The sequence below is a fragment of the Alosa sapidissima genome, chromosome 24, assembly GCF_018492685.1.
Source record: "Alosa sapidissima isolate fAloSap1 chromosome 24, fAloSap1.pri, whole genome shotgun sequence".
Lineage (NCBI taxonomy): Eukaryota > Metazoa > Chordata > Actinopteri > Clupeiformes > Clupeidae > Alosa > Alosa sapidissima.
Genome location: NC_055980.1, coordinates 2391784 through 2417247, shown reverse-complemented (window position 1 = coordinate 2417247; position 25464 = coordinate 2391784). Strand labels below are relative to the sequence as shown.

The 25464-nt window shown below is 38.7% G+C and overlaps 1 protein-coding gene across 1 annotated transcript; it reads left to right on the top strand.

Moving 5' to 3' along the window:
* The first annotated feature begins 2717 nt into the window (after window positions 1-2717).
* Window positions 2718-24934, top strand: LOC121699994 (urotensin-2 receptor). The gene is made up of 3 exons (XM_042082595.1): window positions 2718-3172; window positions 4816-5907; window positions 23933-24934. The coding sequence occupies exon 2, from the start codon at window positions 4818-4820 to the stop codon at window positions 5904-5906; it is 1089 nt and encodes a 362-aa protein (XP_041938529.1). The 5' UTR covers window positions 2718-3172; window positions 4816-4817; the 3' UTR covers window position 5907; window positions 23933-24934.
* The last annotated feature ends 530 nt before the right edge of the window (window positions 24935-25464 follow it).

Below are 25464 nucleotides of genomic sequence, written 5' to 3'. Positions count from 1 at the left end.
TTTAGATATCAGAATGGATTGTTTTCTGACAGGCTGTGTTGGTGCCCACATAATGTTCCACAACTGTAATTTGACTGACTTGTGTAAACTAATGGCCATATACTCTCTGTTAGAAATATCTGCAGCAGCATCCTCACCAGATGAACCACAAATCCAGTCTTCAGATCTGACTGACAGAATTCAGACACAAGTAAGACAAAGTGAGATACCATCCATCTAACTTTGCTTTCCTGAGGAATGAGAGTGATGGAAGTATTTGTCAAAGTATTTCAGATGAAGGGTGAAAAATATCCCTAGAAGATGGGCGGTGTATTCTGAAAGAATCAACAGCCTCTTCTGCTGAGGAATCTTTTCTAAGAAGAAAAACTTATTTTAGCAAAGGACTGACAGACTGGAAAATGACATCTCTTTGCTGAGTCCACGACAACAGTTCAGCACTCCAAAGTTGCATGAAAAAAGAAATGGAGAGAACTGGCAATGAGGATTAAAAAAATTGGAAGCAACTGATAAACATGAGTAAACACTTATGGAGACTCAGAGGATAAGATGGAGAGAGGTGCTGACAAGTTTGGTTGCTATTGTGCAGAGTCTGGCAATTAGAAATAAACCTACGGGGACATGACACACAGACACAGTATCCATTAAATGGAAATTTCCTTGAAGAAGTTAAAATGGTGGTATAATATGATCCAGTCATTGAAGAGCACCTTAACCATATCCAAAACGGGACCTTGAATCACACCAGCTACCAAATATGGAATTAACTGATTAATTGATCAACAAGGTCATTTCAGTTGAGTGAGTGAGTGACATCACATTGGCAGAAATAAGGGGGTGGTGGTAGGCAGATGAGTCCACAGGCCCATATTTGGCATACTTGATCCTGAGAAGACTCAAGGAGCTAAGATTCCATTTGAGGACTGCAGAGGACAGTCTTACGATAATGGCACCAACATGAAAGGCAAAAGCAAAGCCGCCCAAGCCAGACTCCAGGAAATTAATCTAAGAGCTCTATTTGTTCCATGTGTTGCTCACACTTTGAGCGGGTTTTGGCTGATGCTGCTTAAGATTCTATTGATGTCACAGGTTACTTGGTGTCTTACACAAATGCACCTTGCTCTCAGACTCAACACAGTATGATAGGGCAAACACATGACATGACAATCACTTTGGAGACAAGGTGAGAGAGTAAAGAGTTAAATGAAGAGTGTTGAGCCACCACGGTATCAGGCAGCGAGATCAGGCAGCAGTAACAGAGGCGAGGTGAGGGATCAAGCCAAAGACCGTGTGAAAGAAAATCCAATTGTTTCACTAACTTAAGTATTTACCTCAAAGCAGTACAAATAACCCAAAAGACATTCAGGTTTCTTATACTATGAAGCAGGAGACATGATTCCACCTATCACTGGCCTTTTATCAAGAACATTATTTATAGAACAATAATAATAATTAAAAAAAAACATCAAGGGCACAATCTGCACATAATCTGCACATAAATCAAGAAAGGACAGGGTGGTATTCATAGTTGAGGCGTACCGATGGGAGAGGCAGGCTAGCTAAGGGAGGTAGCTCATACACATCCAGATACAATGGTAAAGGGTCAAAACCAGTGATTTAGATATATGCTAATTCTGCCGTACAGTACGCCATGGCTTGCACCTGCTACTTGGACCCAGGGAACACCACCTGTAGCTGTATTATGAAATATGATTGCATGCATATGTCAAAATACCAAAAGCACTATTCTTACTCTTCAGACTACCAACACACATTAGACAAACGTTTACTATACTCATAAACCAAAGAGAGGTTTATATTTCACAGGAATTCTCTAAAAAGGGTTAGAGAATGAAGTATTGAGAAATAGGATGGAACTGAAATCTATTGGCTTCTATGAAGTAAGAATGTCACATTTGTAAGTGAGTATTGTGTCTTCCATGACCATTAGACAGCTCATGAGCTCTCACTGCCTGCAATCTGCTCCAGCTGTTCCATTCTGTTTTGAGTGTATTCCATAGCTATCGGTGATCTGGCCATCTTGCCATTCTAGCCACTGCATCCTTCAAAATAATTTTATTAATATCCTTATGTGCATTACTGGTAATAATCACATATATTTAAGAAGGGTCCCTCGAAATGTTTACATCATATGACACTATTAAATAAAAAAATAACACACAAGAAATGTCTTGAGAATGTCTCAATTCCCACCCCAAAATAAAAAATGATGTATAAAACACCAGAAGAGGGGTTGTTGCAAATATTATACATAAGTGCCAGAAAAGTCTGCTGCTATAATACTTCTCTGCATGATTATCCCATTGTTAAGCCTCTATGCCTATTTCTTTGGAACATAGGAATGCATTGGTTGCTCTTTATATTGTATGTCCTATTGCCTAATAAAGAAGAAAATGCAGCCAGATAGTTTAACAAAAAATCATTTTTGACCCTTGGCAACCATTATATCCACATTGTGGTGTGTGGCTACACTATTCCAGTACTGTAATCCATCTAATCATGAAAAAGAGTACTACAAGCTGCTCTACAAACAAGAGCAGTAAGATAGGCTTCTATAATTTTCTTGCATAGTTCTCTCTGATCCTTGCCCCCTTTTCCTCCAACCCACTCTTTCTTTTTGTCCCTCTCTTGTTTCTTCCCACCCTCCTTTCCCCTCCCACATTAGACTTGCAAGAGCTGCAGCCTGTCATATCCCTTCCTTAACACAACAGCGATTGTTGCCTGTAGAACAGTTTCCCAAACCCAGCTGTTAGTGAGAGTAGCTTGTAGTTGACAGGATGTTAGTAAATTCCTCAGCAAATGTTCATTTTTTATAGGTATCTATTACACAGAGACCCTTTCATCAAGACTTAATTGGAGGGTTTTTATACTGAATGGAAAATACTTGCTATCTACAATGCAGAATCATATCTAAGGCTGTCCTGTACCTTTATTCTGGCAAATCCATGTTGAAGATAGAAGACAACACAAATTCAAAAGGAAGATTTTTTTGCAGCATTTGGATTCTGGAGCTCAAGATGCCTTTTATCACTGACTGTGCTGGATATGCAATACCTACTCTATAGATGAACTTCTGAGGGATTATAGAAATGATAGTGAGCATTTCATTCTCATTCATTCTGTAAATGCCCCAGTCCGTGGGTATAAAATCAAGGTAGGATATTTTCCTCTCTAACAAGCCGCTGCTGCCTTCTTTTATAACCTATCCTTCTCTATCAGACCAGAGGAGGCAACACCATTAGATTCAGGTAGTAAATTCTCTCAAGTTTGATGAGTGAAGATGAGTGAATTCTCATCAAGTTTGTCCACATTGTTGAAAAACTTTCACCTTTAATCTAAGTGTGCTGTCTTTTGGCTAAGACAACATGTTATGAAAAATTGCATTAATACTAAAACAGCCCTTTATAGACCTGAGAAAAGTGATTCAGTCTCATTAGTTCTACCTGCCCTTCATCATTTTCCTCTGCCGTGTGTAATTTGGGGAAAGCATGAAATCAATACCCAAAAGCCCAAACCAAAAACCACAGGGCATTGCATGCCTAAATGATGTGCCTTTCTTTTAAAAGTGAATATTTTACTGTTCACAATGATGGCTTGTTTGTGCTGCCTGTGTAAGGGCCTTGTAAGATCAAACTAGCACATTTATTTGTGAGACTCACTTGTTTGCAGTATCAATTAAAAACAAATTGTGCATAAGAAATTAAACTATTTGAAATGTCCATAACAGGCCAACTGGTGTGTTTCCTTTTTAGACCATACTGAGCAAAACGTAAATAATAATATAAAAATTATATCCAGCATCAGGTTGTGTCACTATTTCAAGTGGTGTAATGTAGTATGTGTGAATGAGCTTCTACAGCTACAGTAAGCTTCGCATTGTCCATAACAAGCCCTTTGATGTTTGTAAAAGAGCAGTGTCCATACATGTGAAATAACAGTCAACTACGGCCTCTTTGAGCTTAAAATCTTAAAATTCATCCTGATTTCAAATATGTGCACACTGTCAACATGTAAACACAATTAATCAATGACATGTCACATAAGTTTTCGTTCACTTTTTAAAACATATGAAGGAACTTGTGCCAATTCTCAGATGTGCGCAAGAGTATTTAAGATTTGAAGATTTCTGATAACATCAGGCACAGAAATTTGTCTTGCTTCCTTTGTTGTAAAGGAAACATATGTAGAATTATTAAATGTTTGCAGATGAGTTGATCTGTTTACAATAACAATAACTCCTTCAATATCTGCCAGAAACTAGATTTTCGTTCTATTTGTGTGATAATGGCATCAGATGAATTGTCAGGATTAATACCACTGCAGTACCTTAAGGTTTGATGATTGGACTGATGGACAGTATTGTCCACTTATGTCCAATCTCAACTTTCTTTATTGTTATGTGCAGACAACACACAGCTTTACATGACCTTTGGACAGGAAGACACTCAAATCTCAGCATATATTTCTACACACCTATTGTGTAACAGTGACTACCCATTTCATGCATGCCCTATTTTGTCCATTCTCTTTTTTGGCAAATATTCAGAGAAATTGCATCTGTTTTCTATTTCAACTGTATTATATACTGCCTTGAAAAATGTGGGCAAGGTACTTTACCTCCCTAAAGGGCATTAGACATCATTATTATTCAGAATAAAATACAAATGTAATGTCTAATGTATTTGGCCCAAGTCATCCTGACTATCTATCTCTTCCTGATTGTTGATTACTAATACAAACTACTTCTTTGGTTTGCTGTGTTAATTGTTGGTTTCTCATTTGTATATTTCTGCACAGACATGTCCACTGTTTCCATTGAACCTATGGTGGGGCTGGCAGAGCCAGTTCCTAATACTACTGACCCACCTCTGAATACTTCATCCCAGGATTCAGCAGCAACCTACACCATAGGCACTGTCCTCTCCTTCATGTGTCTAGTTGGTGTGTCAGGTAACATCTATACCCTGGTGGTTATGTGCCATTCGATGCGCTCAGCAGCTTCAATGTACATCTACATCATCAACCTTGCGCTGGCAGATCTACTCTACCTGCTTACCATCCCTTTCGTGGTGTGTACACACTTTCTGCAGGGGTGGTATTTTGGGGATGTAGGCTGCCGGATCCTCATAAGTATGGATTTCCTCACTATGCATGCAAGCATCTTCACCTTGACGGTCATGAGCACCGAGCGTTACTTTGCTGTGCTCAAGCCCTTTGACACAGTCAAACGTTCCAAGAGTTACCGCAAGGCTATTGCAATGCTTGTGTGGGTTGCCTCTCTTGTACTCACCCTACCAATGATAATTGGAATCGAGCTCAAGGCAGTAGGCAACAAACACATGTGTCAGCCCACATTGGATGAACTCTCCTACAAGATCTATATCTCCTTCCTGTTTTGCACCAGCATAGTGGCTCCCGGGATGATTATTGGCTACCTGTACATTCGACTTGCTCGCACATACTGGATCTCCCAGACAGAGACCTTCAAGCAGACCAAGAAGCTCCCCAATCAGAAGGTGCTCTATCTAATCTTCACCATTGTCTTGCTCTTCTGGGCTTGCTTCCTTCCCTTCTGGATCTGGCAGCTTCTGGGCCAGTTCTACCAAACCATGAGACTTTCAACCAAAATCAAGCGCATCATCAATTATCTGACCACCTGCCTGACATATAGCAACAGCTGCATCAACCCTTTCCTTTACACATTGCTCACCAAGAACTATAAAGACTATCTGCATAAGCGTCAGAGGACCTGGACCACAGGTAGCTACTTCAGCCGGCGGAACCGCTTCCAGCGATCCCCTCGCCGCTCCCTGTCCTCCAGCAGTCAACAGTGCACAGAAAATTTTGTGTTATCACATACCTCACGCACCAACAACAGCAGTTTGTAAGGTAGGTTCTACCATTTGGGTATTCACCACAGAAAACAACAGCAATAACATGATGCACTGTCATACCCACTACACTAATGCAATTGATGTTTATGTACAAAGTCCTGTATACCATAATGTAAGGTATAATTTAAATAATAAGCCCAATCAAAAACAATATTTTTAGAATTAGTTGGTATGGGGGAATAAACCTCTACTTTTTTAGATTTGACAACTCAGTATGCACATGAACAGTGATGAATAGCGATGGCTGCATATTCCAGAGTAAAGAGATACAGGTTCAACCAGAAGACCGGTCATGCCATATGCTGAGAACATTTTACTTTTCATCTTTTCCTCTGTATTAGCGGAAGATAATCAGTGAAGATAGTAGTTGGAGTAATTTGAATAGTTGGAAGCAAGAAGCAGGGTATAGGGGGGATTGGGAAAGGGCAAACTAGTATGGAAGAGAAATAAATGCATAGTTCACTGAACCAAATGATAAGAAATATTGAAATATATGCACTTTGAATGTATTAAATGCACTGGTAGAGAAGTTTGTAATTTCCACTGGGATTTGCCATATGAGGCCTTGCACTAGGTTAGTAACAAAGCAAAATGTAAACAGCTATCCTTTAAATGATGTGCATGAGCCCAGCTGGGAGAGTGCCATGTAGCCCTTTGTTTCCCAATTTGTGTTGTGAATTAATATTTTTCTCCTTTGTAAGCAGAACAGACTCACAAAGTCCTACAGCAGTCATTTGTCAAAGCATTTTACACAGATAAGATGACATATCATAACAGTCGGAATCATAAGTAGCCTTCTGTGGATTAGGATTGTTTTTCTGTTTGACGGTCCCATTTTAGAAAGAGGTTGGTTACTGCCAAAATCAATCATATGGTATTTTCGTAAGCTTAGTGTTTTTAAGCAATAAATCAGTATTACAACTGATAAAATACTAAGTAACAATATTGAATTAATCAAGGATGGAATAATATTTGATGGTTTTTTGCATGTCTGTATCACATATTTTCATCCGATTTATAGGTTCACAATTTTGCATATGACAGCCAGCATAATGTGTAAAGTGTGTTAAAACCATTAACAGCCATTCAAACCACCTTCCTTGTCCTGTTGGCAGAGTACACAGACTAATCAGTCCTCCCACGCAACCTCACTGTATTTGCAGTCTTCGCTCTTCACCCTTTCTACTCGCTTTCATTGCTTTTTTTTAGAATGAGATTTTAGCAAATGATAACTCAGTCAGAGAGAGGGAAAAGCATGACTGACACAGAAAAAAGCCAGAGCAAATCAATAAGAAAATCATTTAAAAAGTGAGGGGGGAAAAGTGATTTTTCATTATACAACCTGAAGGGTTTTACTGCTTATTGATTGCCTCAAACTGATCTAATTAACTGGAGAAAAACACTTCACAAAGTAGCTGACTTGATGAAGGGTGGGTATTATTCTCTTTCATTTTCAGCTCCTCAGAAAGGGTACATTTTTCTAAATGTTTCAGATAGTAATATGATTTATTAACCTTGCGTTGCCTGCATGTAATAGATAATAGATTATTATATAATTGTGGTTATTATTATTATTAGGATTATTATTAATAATAATATTAATATTAGTATTATTATATCTAGCAGATGCTTTACAACACATTGTTGATCATCATAATTATTATGGTTTTAAATTATATAAAAAAATTAAAAAAAAGGCAACAGCTTGTAAATAATTAGTTGTGAGCGTCTGATATTATGGCGCACCACCAGATACAATCAAGTTAGGCATTTCCACAGCTATTCTTAGGTTTCAAAAACAACTTATCACCTGTCCTTTCCACTGAAAGTTCCACAGGAAACAGGTCAGCAGAACTCAATGCTCTCCTCCCAGGCTTGTGTCGGTGTGTGTGTGTGTGTGTGTGTGTGTGTGTGTGTGTGTATTAGTCTGTGTATTGTGTGATGCCAACAGAGGACATATTTGCTCCTGTATTTCTAAATATAGATTTAGAACAAATGTAATTTTGTTTTAGAACCAAGCTAACACATAAACACACAGATACACACATATAGAGAGAACTATACCTTATAAAATGTTTTGCACCAAATTGTCTTATGAATTATGTTTCCTGTATTGCATAAATCTGAAAAGGGAGGAAATCTCGATGTTAAAGGAGAGTGACATATTTCCTGGAAACAGGATTTAGTTAATCTAAATAAACTAATACAGTCGGCGTGACAAATCCTCTAAAATAAATAGAAAGACTAAACAAAAGAAAGAAAATTCAGGCTTTGAAGAAGAAATCCAACTCCAACATCTTTTTTCAAGACCCAGAATATTTCCCACAAATGCCATTAGCTGTGCAAGTGAGGGTAAGAGTCAGAACTAAATTTAGTCGTCAGGATTGGAATTACTGTCTCCTCACTTACCTCTGCAGTTACTATTAAGAGTTCATTTAGAGAAACAGATAAGCAATTTCAATGAATGTTCATAAATCATTTTTTAATTATGACTTAAGCCTACAGGTAATTTCAATCAAACCAGAGGTGTATTACATATTTATTTTTACTTAATAAAAACACATGAAAAGCACAATAAAATAGCATGATTTTTATTTGTGAAAATTGAGATATGTGTGCAAATTAACTGTTTGTTTATTTATTTAGGGTGGTGACACACACACACTCTACATCTTTCATCTTACATGTAGTTTGTTTATTTTGTTCTTGTTGTTATTTATTGTGTTTTGTATGAATATCTGCTTATTTCTTTACATTTGTACCGTAAACTCCAAATAATAGCCCAGGCTTTTATTTTCCCAAATTGCCAAACTGCACCGGCTAGTATTAGAGACAGGCGTCTATATGAGACAGGTCTTTAATTCCCTTTACACAAAACTTTTCCTCTGCAAAGATGGAAAATATTATCAAATTAATTATTTCAAACACACTGAATGTCTACCCATATGACTAGGCTATCCGATGACAATTACGGATCATCATTCATTTAGTGTTGAGATGTTGTTCATTGAGTGAGATAAGATCCAAATAGCGGGGATAGCCAGAACATGAAACATGTTTTGATCAAACTTAATTTACAAAAAGATCGTATCACACTGAAAGCTCATATTTTGTCACTAGCAACCTATATCTGTCCTCTGTCAAATACAGTTGCATTATCAGCCCTGACCAAAACCGTTCAGGAGTTATTTATGCAAAAGTGGGACGTGCGTAATGTTTTATTCTCCCTCCTTTTCAGCACGAATGGAACAGCATGAGAGAGCATGAACCATATCGTTTCTCCCGTATTTTATTTGGCAAATTTGACAACAGTCAGATTACATTTCAAATCATCCTACTTCTTTCTCTTTATCGCCATGGCGGCACACATTTAGAATAAAGAAAAACATTTGTGAACCCTTTTGTTTTGTTGCCAGCATAAAAACAAGCTACCATAGGCCTACCCGCAAATTTGAAACAAAAGGGATGAATTGAACGAAAAAACGAAATTGAACAAAAAAAGTTATACAATTTGGAACTCTAGTTTTTCCCCACCGCAGTCTTTTAATGCTATCTAATCATAACGTTAGCATGTGAGTCTGCACCATACTGGCTTAAACAGACAATCTGACGGGTTTTAGAAGATTAAATACAACCCAAAACTAAAAAACAGACCAGGCCTCTATTTGAGACCGGCCTTTAACCCAAACCTGTAGCCACACCATGCGTTTAAACGAGACAGGCGTCTATTTAGGGCAGCCGTGGCCTACTGGTTAGCGCTTCGGACTTGTAACCGGAGGGTTGCCGGTTTGAACCCTGACCAGTAGGCATGGCTGAAGTGCCCTTGAGCAAGGCACCTAACCCCTCACTGCTCCCCGAGCGCCGCTGTTGTTGCAGGCAGCTCACTGCGCCGCGATTAGTGTGTGCTTCACCTCACTGTGCTAGCCTGGGAATACCCATATGAACTTTCGGACAAATTTGGGATTTGCTCTGCTAGTTATGCCCCTGCTGGAAGTCGTAAGTGAATGAACTTTTCCAAACCCACTCCCAATTGTACAACTGTGAAGATCTGGGCGTTACCAGGGTAGTATTATGCAGGCAATCTGAAAAGGGAGGAAATATCGATGAGGAGAGTGACATATTTCCTGGAAACAGGATTTAGTTAAATTCACCTTGTTTGGAGGGTTTTCATATCTTACATCCTGTTGATGGGTCATTCTGAAGTCCAAATTCAGCTCATGTCCTTGATATACTGCTTTAACCTAAAACAGGTTCCAGTCCTCTTACTGACAAAGCTGGCAAAGAACATGATCTCATTCATGCTCCAAACAGTGCCATAGATACCCTAGATACGGTCACGACTTGCAATCCAAAAGGTTACCCTACTGTTCATCGAGCTCCACTGGCAAATCAAATCACTAATGCATTCATCTGCTGTGTGTCTTGGAGTTCTTTACGACAATAACATTCAAACGACTGATTAAAAATCCCAAGGACATTCATCCAAGCACACCAGCACAGTCTTTGCATTGCGTTGCCAGAGATTTGTTGCTTAGATCTCACCACTAGGCAGATCACAAGCTAGACATCTTGACAGTGTGCTCTCAAAATAACAGTGAAATATTTCACAGTTCACTTTCAACCTTGGTTTTTTCATTGACACGCCTACGGTGCGCAAGTTCATTTGCCATCTAGACCTCTTTATTTAGACAACGTGTGGGCATGGCGGGATAATGATAACTTTGTTGGCCACAAACTATCAAAGAAAGTTCCGTTTCGCCTGGCACGGTGATGTGTCAAGTATAAGATAGGGCTCTGAGTGTTTGGAATCAGGTCTACTATTGAGGAGAGCTTGATATTGATTTTTCATGGGGCTCAAACCGGCAGTCAATGATGATGTACTAGATTGTTTGTTCACAGATCTTGAAGCAAAGCCATCTTACAGTAAACCACTCTCAGCTATCTCCAGCCCATTTCCGATGAATTGGCCCTATAATCTCTCGCTTTCAGTACTTTCCAGTGCTAGTGGACAGCATGATCAATTTCAGCACCTAAAATAGGTTTTTGAAAACTGTGTTTACAGTGACTTCCCCTCAGACTCCTCCCCACTGCCTGGATCAGGCCAACCCAGGCCCAAGGGCCCAGGCACTGTTTTACTTATTCCTCACATCTAGCAGCACACACTGAACCAGAGTCCAGCCAGCTCCTGCATTGACAACATTGCTATTCCTTTCCTTCATATGTTGCCTAAAGGGCTTTTCAGATGGGAAGCGGTCTCCGTTCTCTGCCCTGCACTCTCCCACCTCGTCAGTCATCTGAAAGACAACTCAAAACTGAAGTGCCCCACCGCCACCTCAAAAGCTATCTTGGAGGCAGGCTGGCGTGTTCTCAATTTGTGCACGCAAGCATCACGAATGTCGGGACTGCGCCTGCCCGCTGTACCGCCACTCAAATCGTACCCGCCCACCGTACCGCCACTCAAATAGTACCTGTCCGGCGTATCACCACTCAAATCGTACCCACCTGCCGTACCGCCACTCAAATTGTACCCACCTGCCGTACCGCCACTCAAATCGTACCAGCCAATCATACCGCCACTCAAATCATACCTGTCCGCCGTATCACCACTCAAATCATACCCACCTGCCGTACCGCCACTCAAATCATACCCACCTGCCGTACCGCCACTCAAATTGTACCCACCTGCCGTACCGCCACTCAAATTGTACCCGCCCGCCGTATCACCACTTGTATGGCGTTATTTAGCTGACTTAATTATGCAAGCGCATAAATAATGAAAACAAGCGCAGATACAGGAATCGTCAGTGTAAATATAGAAACAGGGGTGAAAAATAATCTTGTGGTGAATAAAACTGTTATCACAAGTGTAACAATTATGATTGAGAGCACAGAAATGACGTTCACATCTGCCACTCACCAGGGCTGTCTCCTGCTTGCTCTCACTTTGAAACTTCTCCTCGCTCTCCGTGTATTTTCCCAACCTGAAACACGTCATGGATTAAGGCTCAACCAGACGATCGACACCCATCAATCGATATGGCAAGTTCAAGTGCACCAGGTGCTTCTGCTTCACAAAAACAGGTAGTGCTATTGATGTTTAGTTCAGTTAGGCTATACTATTAATCTGACCCGACTTTGCATTCAAGTAATTTTTCCTCTATAGGAGGTCCGAATTTCCGAATATCCGATGTGGCATGAAGGCGGCATAAGTCAGCTAAATAACGCCATACACTTCTCAAGCAATTTGGCTAAAGAAAATGGTAATCAGTGCACGTTTCCATCCAATGTATTATGCAAATTAAAATGTGGGAATTCTCCTAATGTAGGGAAGAATTGTAAGCTGTGGGTTCAAAACGTGATAAAATATAGGAGTTTAAACCATCAACCTTAGTTGCATGACATCAAAAGCAAATAGTGAGTTAATAAATCTTCCTCTAGCAAATCAAATTTGATTTTATGCAAATTTAAAATTTGGGTTTCTTATTTAAATGGTAGAGATACATAGTTATAGATACCAATTGACATAGATACATAGCTTTTTCAAGCTAAACTTCTCCCAAATTGTATTTAGTCTATTACTAATATTGGTATTTTTATTATTATTATTATTGTTATTTAGGCTATATGACTTCACTTCTAAACTGTTAAGTACTAACAAAGTCCTTTTAGGCAAGTCCCTCCACTCGGCGGCCATTTGACAACGCTTTTTGGGCACTCGTTGGGCATCCATTTCGGCAAAAATGCGCGTGCGCAAGGCTTCACGACGCATTGGCGTGACAAACTAGCCCCATGCATTTCTATGGAGTATTTTTTGAGTGCTGTGTCTCCACATTAGAAAGTCTCTGGTACTAATCATTCGTTCAGAATTTTTTTTATCAGTGCATCAATACTGTACTATTTTTTGATTGTGCATTTTTACATAAACACTGTGAGGCTATTTCTTAGAAGACTGTATGTTACCATATACAGGGTCAGTTTCTCTGACAGGTCTGATCTGTTGTATGTATAATGGAAATCAGTTTGTTAAGAGCTGTGAGTGTGTAAACCTCACACCCTTAATCCTGAATAAATGTGCTAATGGCCCCGAACACCCCTGAGGTTTTCCTGCACTGCTTGCATGCCTAATCTCTCTACCTAGAGTGGCAAAGTTGATACAATGCAGGACTCTCACTGTATCTATGAGATGTACTGGAAACGCTTGCTAATAAAACTATCCACCGCACTTTAACTGAATCAAGACAGTTGACTTCATTTATAGCCTTGCTTCTTTCTTTGTTGCACACTTGTAAATACTTTCCCAGTGATCCTGGAAAGAACATAATGTTTCCCACTTAATTCCTGCATCTCCTCGGTTTGTCTCAGCTTGCTCCTCTTACTTAATAATGCGTATTACTCTGATTTCACTTATTGTCATTTCCAATTAAATGGGACTTTAAAACTTTAAAAGTAACAGAATTCTAGCTGATAAAAACCATCTCTGACCTGACATCAGTTATTAAATCAATGTATGGTGGATTGAGTGACTGGACCATAAAGGTGGGACATGCCAAGTTGACAGGACTGGTTTTTAAATTCAGACGCTTTGATTACAGGGTTTCCAATTGGCTTTCCCATGGCTCTTTCCTGGTCACGCTTCAGTAGAATAGTTGAAGGTTGACTCTGCCTCTAAACTGGCATACTAGAGACATAGACACGCACACACAACATCCCATGCCTTATTATGGTGTTTAGATAACCACTGATGTTTAGATAACCCAGTACATTGCCTTCCATGAGCTTTCAAATAACACACATGTAATCACTTCAAATAAAAGCATAAAAGCTTAATAAGCTCACAAAAAAAGTTACTTAAGCTCTTTAATGTATATTTTATATAACATAGATGATCCAGTGGGTTTGAAGAGGGAATTTCATTTTCTAAGACTGTTTTTTTCTATTTTTAAGAAATATTTTGAATTTCTTGCATTTATATTTGTTCTATTGTGTGACAAAAGCTGTTTCCTGATTCTTCAGTTTCTTTCTTCCTAATGACTTCTCTGTCTCTCTGCTCATCCTATAGCCTATCTTCATTAGTTTTCGTCCCAGTAAACAATCTATTGTGAATGGAAAGGGTGGTCTGGGAAAGCACTATGGTGTGTCCCAGAGGAGCAGGGGAAGTAATTAAAGGGCCATGAAGCATGCGTTGAGCAGCAGACAGGGAAATGGTGTGCTAGGGCAGGGCTCAGGGCACAGCACACAATCCACAGGATGGGGCAAAGTGGGTGGCAGAACCTGTGCCTGCTCCCTGTGCGAAGAGCGTGTGCATCAATTCAGATCCCATGATAGTTGCTGTCTTCTTTAAAGAACATGTGGATTTGTAATCATTTTTAGCCCTCTGAAAATTGTCATCCACATTGTAGTAAACAATTTCTTCTTGGACATAAGGTGACAATTGAGTCCTTGGAGCCAAGCCATTCAGAATGGTGTCGGGGGGAAGCATGCATGAAAGGATTTTCAATGAATTTCACTTGGAGTCAGTGCAAGGAGGCCAGCATGGGGAGACAAGTTCATATCTAACTATTTTACTTAAGTGTTATATAGTTTGGTTTAAATTGAGAGAAATCAACCACTATAAATTCTTTGTGTATTCATGCAATATGACTGAATGTGTTAATGATAAATAAATGATAGTGATGTTATAGCCACGTCCTCTTAGTGCGTTTGAGCTGTTTAATCATTATGGCATGAGTTTCTGAGGGTGTGCGTGCGCATGTGCATGAGTGGTGTTTTTGGGGGAAGTGTGATATCATCCTCAAAAAATCCACTGCAATTTTCACAACAAGAGTTTGGTAATAACACATTGTGTGAGACCAGTCCCATAGTAACACTGGGAAGATGACAATCCTGTGGGATTTGGTTAAGTTCAGATTTGCTGAGAAGTGATTGCTGTGATAGCTTCAACAAGGTCACTAAATCCCACTTCCTTTCAAATTGCTTCAGATCCTGAGAAATGTTTGCCCACAGACATGACTCATATCCACTCCACAGAACCCTGAGAAATTCAAGTCTCCTTTTCTGATGAATTATCTGCATTTTTTTGCAACATAACTTTGAATGTTTGAAGATGACATGATCAGGATTTCATGATTATTATATGTGGAAAACGTTGAAATATTATACATTTTATATAAAAATGTGATATCAGCAAAAATAATTAATTGTATATTCTGGAGAATATACAGCTTCCCAAAGCATGCCATTAGTTATGTTTTAAATAGAATTTTGTAGCATTCAAGTTGTCTTAAAGGAATCATCTGGTCTAAAACAGCCTATCAACTTTTGGATGATAACAAATGTACACCTTTGTAAGACCGGAATATGTTTGCAAAGAGCCTTGTGAGCCATTCAACCCTACAGTACATCCCTGGGATCTGGGTCTAATTTGACAGGGTCTCATATGATGGTTGAACAGAAATGTGATACAGATGCTGCCACATGCATCACAGCTTCCCCATTAGCAATTAAACTTCACATATAAAAAGCCAATGCTAAATTAAAATGTAATCCAAAACTTGAAAGAGCTTGATATGCTTACTGATCAAATATTTTCTTATGCACTTTGCAAATTTAAAGAGCAACTTTCAAAACAACTGGGGGACAAAAGCACTAATGAAATAGACTAATACATTCTTTGTGAATGCTTTTAAAATGGAAAATTACAAGATAAATATATATTCAAGAAAATGTGTATACTCCTTCAAATGTTCAGAACAAGTATTTTCCCAATTAAGAAGTAGATACAAACCTGATACACAATGTAACCCATAAAACCTGTCTATACGGTTAATTGCAGATTCATTCATTTATTTATTGCAGTTCTATCTTATGTGTGAATAAATGCCCCACCAGTGTTGAGATTTTGTTGTTTTCTTTTCTTTAATCAATGTTCTCTTAGCCTGGGGGAACCCTATGAACTTGTTTGAATTTGCTCTGCAGATCATTCTGGAGACTTCCCCATTGAAGCCGATTTCCAAATTGCAAAAATCCCAGGAGCCATCTTACCTGTTTATCTGGCATGGGGCGGGCTTTATATGATCACAGAGAGAGGAGTAAAATTAGCAGTGTTGTTCAACTCAATCAACTATAAAAATGTAAACAAAGCTTTTTAATTATGTTTCAGAGAATCTGTTTTTTTTTGCGTTTTTTTTGACAAATGGATTTTGGACTTTTATTAATCCCATTCTCAGTGACTGAGTTTTAATAGGCAAAAATAAATTAGTTCAGGATCTTAGGTGACACTCATTTTTGCTTCAGAAAGTACATTAGTTAGTACCTATGATCAGCTGTTTCCATTCTTTATATTGCATTTCCAGCAGTTACGCCAGCTGGCTAAGCCCATTTAGCTAATCAAATCTAGAGAAATAGAAGCTTCTGTTCTAAATACTCAAATATGTATGTAGAAAGGTGGCAATTAGTTTATTCAATTTATTTATAGACACTGGCACCTAAAAGAGACAAATACTAAAGAAACCTAAATGCAAAATTCACAAAATGTTCGTATTCAGCAGACCAAAATTATGGGAAATGTAAATCAGGTTTTTAGGCCAAGTATACTTGGGTATACAAGGAATTTGGTCTCTGAATTTATCCCATTTGTGAATTAGTGAACACACAGAGCACACACTAACCTGGAGCAGTGAGCTGCCTTGCTACAGAATGCTTGGGAAACAGTGAGGGGTTAGGTGCCTTGCTCAAGGGCACTTCAGCTATGGATGTGGGCATGGGAGAGCAGTGCTCAACCACTTCCCCCACCCACATTTTTCCTACTGGTCGGGGATCGAACCGGCAACCCTTCGGTTACAAAACCTAAGCCCTAACCAGTAGGCCACGGCTGCTTGTTTGCAGTTTTCCTCAAGTTCCCTTTTGTGAAAGTCAAGTTAGCCTAGAATGTTAATTATCTGGGTAACACTCCATAATAAGGTGCCATAATAAATAGCAAACTAGTAATTACCTAACCCTTTGTTAATATTTGTTAATTGTTACTAAAATATCTATTTGGCACAAGTTAATAGTTTTTTCATCATTAATTAAATATTAGTTGTTTGCATAAAATATGGATGTTAATGTTTTATCAAATATATTAACTAATATTGTATTAATATTTGTTTCAACTGTGCTTCTGCCTATCCCAATATGAACCACTGCCCATAGGAGCCTTACAATAAAGTTTAAGCTTAATTAATATATTAGTAGTATATAGCTATTAGTGTGGGGCACCTTATAATAAAGTTGGTTAAGCTTAATTAATATATTAGTAATATATAACTATCAGTATGGGGGACCCTTATAATAAAGTTGGTTAAGCTTAATTAATATATTAGTAATAGCTATAAGCGTGGGGCACCTTATAATAAAGTTGGTTAAGCTTAATTAATATATTAGTAATATATAACTATCAGTATGGGGGACCATTATAATAAAGTTGGTTAAGCTTAATTAATATATTAGTAGTATATAGCTATCAGCGTGGGGCCCCTTATAATAAAGTTGGTTAAGCTTAATTAATATAGTAGTAATATATAACTATCAGTATGGGGGACCCTTATAATAAAGTTGGTTAAGCTTAATTAATATATTAGTAGTATATAGCCATCAGCGTGGGGCCCCTTATAATAAAGTTGGTTAAGCTTAATTAATATATTAGTAATATATAACTATCAGTATGGGGGACCCTCATAATAAAGTTGGTTAAGCTTTATTAATATATTAGTAATATATAACTATTAGTCTGATGGTGAAGGGACTGAGACCAAAACTGGCTTATCACATTTATTCCTTTAGGAAAAGTTAAAACAAAACATGCCTTCAGGCACTGGCATACATAACACAGCATCTGCACAAGCAAAATAAAAAGAAGTAGTTGAATGGGCTATATTACATGCATCATTCCTATACCATCACTGTCAGCCCTACTAGCAAGGGAGACATGTGACATGGAATGTTCAGGTGCACAGAACGACAGTTAATACATATTTTGAGACTCACAGATGTAGACCATACGGATGTAATGCATAAACATAATGCTAAACTAAATGTACATTCATTTCCTGCTAGAATGAATTGCACTTTCCATGCACACTAAACTAAACTACACTAAATGCATGGAAAGTTGCTAGCGGACTTTACAGCTAGTCACATAAGACTCAATGTGTATGAACTTGTGGTCATAATGAAAACATTAATAAACTTTCGCTAAGTTGCTAGAATTGCACCCAAATCCTAACAACACATGTAAAGTAATATAATACTGGTGATATATATCGAAGTTCTCAATTTACACAACATTTTACAGTTACAAAATTAAAACAAAGTAGGGAGTGCTTTGTACAGTCAACCTACCCAATGCAAAGCAAAGATTGTTAAGGCGGAGCTCCGCCTTAACAATCTTTGTGCAAAGCATACCGCTTATGATCGGGTACGGCAACAATACAAGGACAAAACGCAGCAGAGCTGCAGTATACCGTTTCTCCAAAGGGGGCTCCAAAACTCCAATCTCAAAAAAGCTGCTTAATTTACGGCAAAAAAATCCCATACAAACACTAAACTACATTTCTAACTCTGTTACAGCCACCTCCCCTGAATTTCACCAAATTCAAGCAGCAACCAAACAGTACTTACAAAGGCAAAAAGTAGCCTACAGTCAAACACTAGGCAGAGGGTCACCAATTACAGGACAGCCAACCACAAAGGTATCCAATAAGGATGAAGTGGAAGAAGAGGTGCGCAAACTCTCACACAACCAACCACTGGCAGTAGGGTGCCTTATACACCCCACAAGACCATAAAACCATACATTCCATAAATTCTCCATAAAGCTAATCAGAAAAGCTTGGACCACATAACCATGTTACCAAATGTGTGACCTCAACTCTAACTATGTCTAATCATGAAAAACCTGAAACACTGACCTGCAGATAGCCTGCATAGACGGATGTGTGTGAACAGTATCTTGCCTTGACATAGTTTGAAGCAGTCTGTCAACTGGCTTGAGAATGCGACCTGTACTATGTATTGCATGTACTAGGATTTTCAGACTGTGAGACATTAGCTACTGTATCAACATTGTTCATTCATGTCATTAGCTTTGTCTGTATATTACTAATCTGTGTAGATATAATATTATAATCTGTCTGTGTATATTACTATATTACTAATATATCAATTAAGCTTAACCAACTTTATTATAAGGGGCCCCACACTGATAGCTATTACTAATATATTAATTAAGCAACCAACTTTATTGTAAGGGTCCTATGAGGAGTGGTTCATAATAAGATAGGCAGAAGCACAGTTTAATTTGGGGGCAGCCGTGGCCTATTGGTTAGCACTTCGGACTTGTAACCGGAGGGTTGCCGGTTCGAACCCCGACCAGTAGGCATGGCTGAAGTGCCCCTGAGCAAGGCACCTAACCCCTCACTGCTCCCCGAGCGCCGCTGTTGTAGCAGGCAGCTCACTGCGCCGGGATTAGTGTGTGCTTCACCTCACTGTGTGTTCACTCTGTGCTGTGTGTATTTCACTAATTCACGGATTGAGATAAATGCAGAGACCAAATTTCCCTCACGGGAAAAAAAGAGTATATATATACTTGTTCTGCCCAGAAGGGCACGCTTGCTTTAGCCTACATAGTCTAGCCTATTTGTTCATGTTCATCGTGGCATTTGCAACAGCACATGTCGAACTTGATTCAAACATTCTTTAGAACACAGCTGATCAACCGTCTGCTTTCACTTTTGAATGAAGTTCCAGTTCTTGCATAGTGATATAAAATACCTGAAGTAGAAGCACAAACTCCGTTGCCATTGACAGCGGTAATTAATGTTTGCAGCATGAAAATATTTTACCGTAGAACTTTGGGAAAGCCCATTCAAGTCAATGGAGCGTTTTACTTGCCTTGAGAAGAGCCATGTAATAAATAATAATATGTCATTCACTTTTATATTAACCTATAGTTTGTAAATAAACATTTAACATTTCAATTATGTAAGAAATAACTGTTAATTAGTGTCAAAAAGACATTTAGTTAACTATTAACAAATATTATATAAAGTTATCAGACCTCTGAACGTTGGGAAGGCCCATTCAAGTTAATGGAGCATTCTACAGCATTAAGAGCCATGTAATAATTGACATTAACAACTTCTTCTCACATCTCACATCAAAAAATGTAATAAGACTAATGGAAAATGAAATGTGCCGATTTTCTAGGCTGATTTGACATAGAACTATACTCTCATTTTTCTCAAGGACTTTGCCCTTTTCCCATCATTTCAACGAGGCACATAGTAACCCAGGAGTAATTCTATCAACAGATGGTAAACAGATGTTTATCTTAAATGTATGCCCTCTGGAAGTGACTGTTGAACAGCTGCTAAAGTTTGCTTAATAAGACCTCTGAAAGTTGTAGATATGGCGGCTGGCCAGCCAAGACACAACCACTGAAAAGAAAAACAAACTCACACGTCAACATTACCTTTTGTTTTTAATATGGTAGAAATATATATCTTCCCCTGTCTATTACCCTTTCACTCTTCCACCACTCCTCTTATATTTAGGGACACAAACATTCAGGGTCACTTTGAACTTTGTAGAGTAAATTATTCTTGAGATCTCACAGTATCACATCAGCAAATTAGAATGCAATGAACAAAAATGCAAAATAGTGCTACCTTACTTCTAATTTACTTAACATTTGGCGCATAGCTTCTATGAGCAATATAGGGTAACCATCTCAGTGGTTGTAATTGCATATTTAGTACAGCGCTCACTTATGGTCGATTTGTCTCATATGTGGTATGTAACTTGTTTCAACCAACAGAGAACTGGTTCTTGAACCGGTTCAGTTCAGAACAATTTTGAACCTTGGTGCTATCTATCTATCTATCTATCTATCTATCTATCTATCTATCTATTTATTTCGCTGACGCTTATCCAAAATGAGTGACTTCAATATTTCAATTGTTACAAGAGCCAATTTCCCCTTGGAGATCAATAAAGTATCTATCTATCTAGGAATCAAACTCACAACTTTTTCTGGCTACTGCATGTTACCCCAGCTCCTTCATCACTACGCTACCACCACCCTCTATCTAGTGGAACAGCTCACATTTCCACCAGTTTTGAGAACAGAACCAAGCATTAGTAATTAAGAGAAGGTGTTGTGTGCATAACTGAACTGGAAAATAACATGGACACTCAGAACCAACTTTTCAGGTTCAGAATTGTTATATTTTTGCTCCAAACTGTTTGACATCTGGAGCATGAACCAGAACGGAGCCGGTTCTCTGTTGAAAAGGCCTACAAGTGGCATAATAAATGAGCTCATGAAGTTTCATGAAGATCGGCCATTTTCAGTGGTTAATATTAGCTACCAAATTGATTGGCCAGTTTTTCAATGGTAGAAATGGAATGGTGACAAAAGCTTTACCATGACAGTAATAACATGCTGAAACAAAGTTAGCCAATAGGGTTTGGGGTGGCAGTTACAGATGGGGAAAATTGTACTGTTGTAACTTGGGACTGAATACACTATGACACCGAGGGCTAGATTTATCAAGCCGCTTGCACCTGTTTCCAGGCGTTAATTGTTCGCAAAGACTGACGTAACCGATGCGAGCTATTTACAAACAGAAACGCAAACTGCCTGTTGCAGGAGCTGAAAATGGCAAATTGTGTTTTCCCGAGTCATGCATATGCATTTAGAGGAGGGTCCGGGAAAAGTGGGAGTGTCGTGTTAAAATGTAGAAGGAGAAGCGTAAAATGCGCCTAATTAGGTATTCCCTTGTGTTTACGAAAACTGCCCATGAAAGCGCATGTCTGTTTTGCTGTGAAGTAAGTCAGTCAGACAGACAGACAGACAGACAGACAGACAGACAGACACTTTATTGATCCCGCAAGGGACAACAAAATCGCGATTCAGAGCACCAGTTTTGTGTTGTACTTTATCCAAAGCAACCTTAAATTTCGTTGGGCTTTCGAATGTCTTACTTTCACTTTATAGTTATCCACTTCAACTTGCCTACTTGCTAGATTTGACCAATCTTCCATAGCCTACCACAAGTAGTTTGGATAGAACAACGGCTCTTCATTATCTCCCTGCTTATTGACATCTTATCATGTATTCAATACATATTGTGTTAATGTATTGGATTAATGTTTCATGATCGCTAAATGTTTGATTCGTTTTAATGTTGTAATCAGCAAACTTCATTAAACTGCACTTGTGATTGAAATATGCCTATCAGTTGTGGATGCTCATAAATTGCGGTAGAGGGCGGAGAAAGGTTAGTTACCAGATGAGCTGCTGGCTTGATAAATACTGCGCACAGTGAGGAAGCACAATGTGCGCTAATATCGAACTTGCAGACGCAGCGCAAACTGCAATAGTGTTAGTAAATCTACCCCTCAGTGTAGCAATCTAGAATACTGCAATTTTGTTCTTTATTTACATGCAAGGTAATCAGACTGGTATGGCTTTGGTTTGACATAGAGACTTAAAGGTTTTGCCAATTTTTACATTACAATATATGTGCATACAGTGAATCAGCAGGCCAAGAAAATAATACTGCTGACTGGTGGTTGCTGGTGGTACTAGCAGTAAGGCTTGTCCCTTTCAATGCAAAGTGCTTTTGGTACGTAGAGAAGTGGTACAGTATATAAATGCAATGTGCTATTGTTGTTGTTGGTAAGGAGAACAAAAAGTATCAAACATGCTGGTAAATAGACATACAGTATGAAATATGCTTATGCCATAAGGGAAGGGAAAATCCTTGATCATTTAGCAGATTTAGATAGCCATCTGATTTCATAACCAAAACATGTTGCTGAGCCTAGAGCTGCACAATTGAGGCAACACCAGATCATAACCTCTGGAGGCTTGTACAGTGGGCACAAAGCATGAGGGGTACATCGTGCCATGTACTTTTCTTCATACCCTGACATGCCCGGCTCTAGACTATGGTAAATCTGAAGTTATCAGACCATCATGACCTTTTTTCCATTGCACCACAGTCCAATTGGTATGCCCTCTAGCATATGAAAGCCTTCTTTTCAATTATTTTCACAAACAAGTGGTTTTGCTACAGCTGTTTAGTTTCAATTCAATGAGTCTGTGTGACATTGTGTGTGTGGAACGCACCAGTCCTGCATAGTAGCCACTGTAAAAGTCTCTGGAGGCAGTGTTATGATCTGGGTTGCTTCAGTCTTTTCTTCCCTGATGAGATGTTCCAAGATGGCAATACCAGGGTTTATCTATCTCAATCTACCTACCCGAGGAATCATTGAATCATGAATTAGCCATGAATTCAAAACTCAAAAATAAAACAAATGTTCTTGGGTTGCATAAAACTGATGAAACAGTGGTTCACCCCACAGATATATTTTTGTGGTTCAAGACGTCCGACCTCTGAAAAAATTCTCTCATGTTTTTCTTATGTTTCCTCAAGTTTTTGATATTTTTTTATTTTTAGCGCATTTACAAGCCATTCTTTCATCCATCCCATACAATAATGATACACATTGGTCATTATGGCATCACACCGTGTAACCAAAATGTCCTGTTGCACTCTGCACAGCAAATTATTTCACAGTTTAGAAATTCATACCTTCTGTGATATTACCTTGTAATTACCTGGCAGTATCCATGCAAAGTGTGAATAAACTGAATTTCTGTAATATTAGCTTCCACAAGATATGAATAGTTTGACTTTTATCATACTGCCAACTCATGAAACAATAGGTGTCGAGGACTACCGTAATAGGCAATGGGATGGAGGTATGATGGATAAAGCGACCTCATTCTTGGCTCAGGGTTTGTGACTTAATCAATTCCATACCACACTGAAGCAAGGTCCACCTCAGACAAATGCCTTTTTCTAAGACATGAGAGCCAACAGGGTGGAAAGTTTGCGTGCGTGTGAGTTTAGAGCAGCAGATGCAGACAGCCTACAACTCTTGGTTATAAAACGATTGTTTTTTTTTTGCAGGGACCAAGGAGAGACAGACTGCCAAACTCAGAAGTAAAGTTGCATCCCATGCTAAAAGAGGAAAAGTGGTGGACCCGATTCAACGCTCAATAGATGACATATCACCGCGGCCTCATAGATTTCGGGTGCCTCAAAACAGCCAAGCATGCTTAGGAAAGGAAAAGTATTATGAGTACTGTCTTTGCTCTGCCTCCAGTCTTTCACAGAATTGTTACCTTTACAGTTGATTTGTGCACCTGACCTCCTCGTTGATGCTTGGCAGAAGTGTAATACCTCATTAATCTGTATCCACATTTTACTCCATGGTATTTATCTAGTAATGAATGAGCTATCCACACAGAACCAAGCCCCTTTTCTGCATGTTTTCAACCACTGATAAAAGAACAAAAAACAAAATGCATGTTCTTCGTGAGTTTACAAAGAGCTTTTTTTATCATGTCAGTCAAATGTAAAGTTTAAAGGTTTGTGTGCAATGTAAGATATATAATTAAACAACACTCCCAATCTGCCATTATCTTTTGGCTCTGTAGTGCAGCACATTCTTTGCATGTAAAACATGCAGGCAGAGGGTTTCCTTGTGGTCTAATGCTTCTTTTTTTTGAGAATCTGAAAAGTATTTCAGATATGCAGGATTATTATGTGCTGCTCTCACAATTTTCTACATATGGTCAAGGGCAACTAATGTGCTTGTATTTCATTATCTGTGTGACTGTCAATGCATCTTTCATCTTAGAATTACAAGTACCGGTATTCTAGCATTTCATGATGTGAAAATCTGATGACATCAGTGACTGACCCAATTACTAGCTGTTTTGATAGTGTTTTTATTCAAACAAATTTCCTTTCTACTTTGCACCACTGTGTTACACTTGTGACGAGGCTTTAATCCGTCAGCTGTTTTAGTAACTGTCTGTAATAATATACAAAAGATTATCAGGAAAAGCACTCTAATTATATCTAAGATATCATTGTGGTTTGATTAAACCGAAGGTTGCAAGCCTCCCTGCTAGGCATCTTTTTCATCTATTCCTGCTCTGCATTCCTGACTCCATTCATCAGTGGCACTGCTGTTTAGCTAAACACACGTAATGTAACTCATCAAGGGCCTTTTCATTACACAGACTCTCATCAAATGCGCTTGGAAGCAACATAGATGTAATGTTTTTAGTACAAGGGGGTGCCAGGAGCAGGAATGAGACCTCCTAGATAGACCTAAAGCCTGGTGTGACAGCTGCATTAGTTTGCATCATTTGAACAGTGCGTGCCACACAATTGTCTTTTTATGGGTCTCAAGGATCACCCTTATTAGCACTATGAGTTCATCCATATTGTTCATTGGTATCATAGCGGAACACTATGAAAATCTGAAGGAAATTAGACCAGAATATAACTAAAGTTATGTGAGTGGACACACACACGCACACAGATGGAAAGCCAGATGGACCTGATTACCATACCCTCTGCCCCCTATTGGTTGGGCTATCTGAAAGTGTGCACAGACTGCACATAAGACAAAGATGTGTTGTTTTACA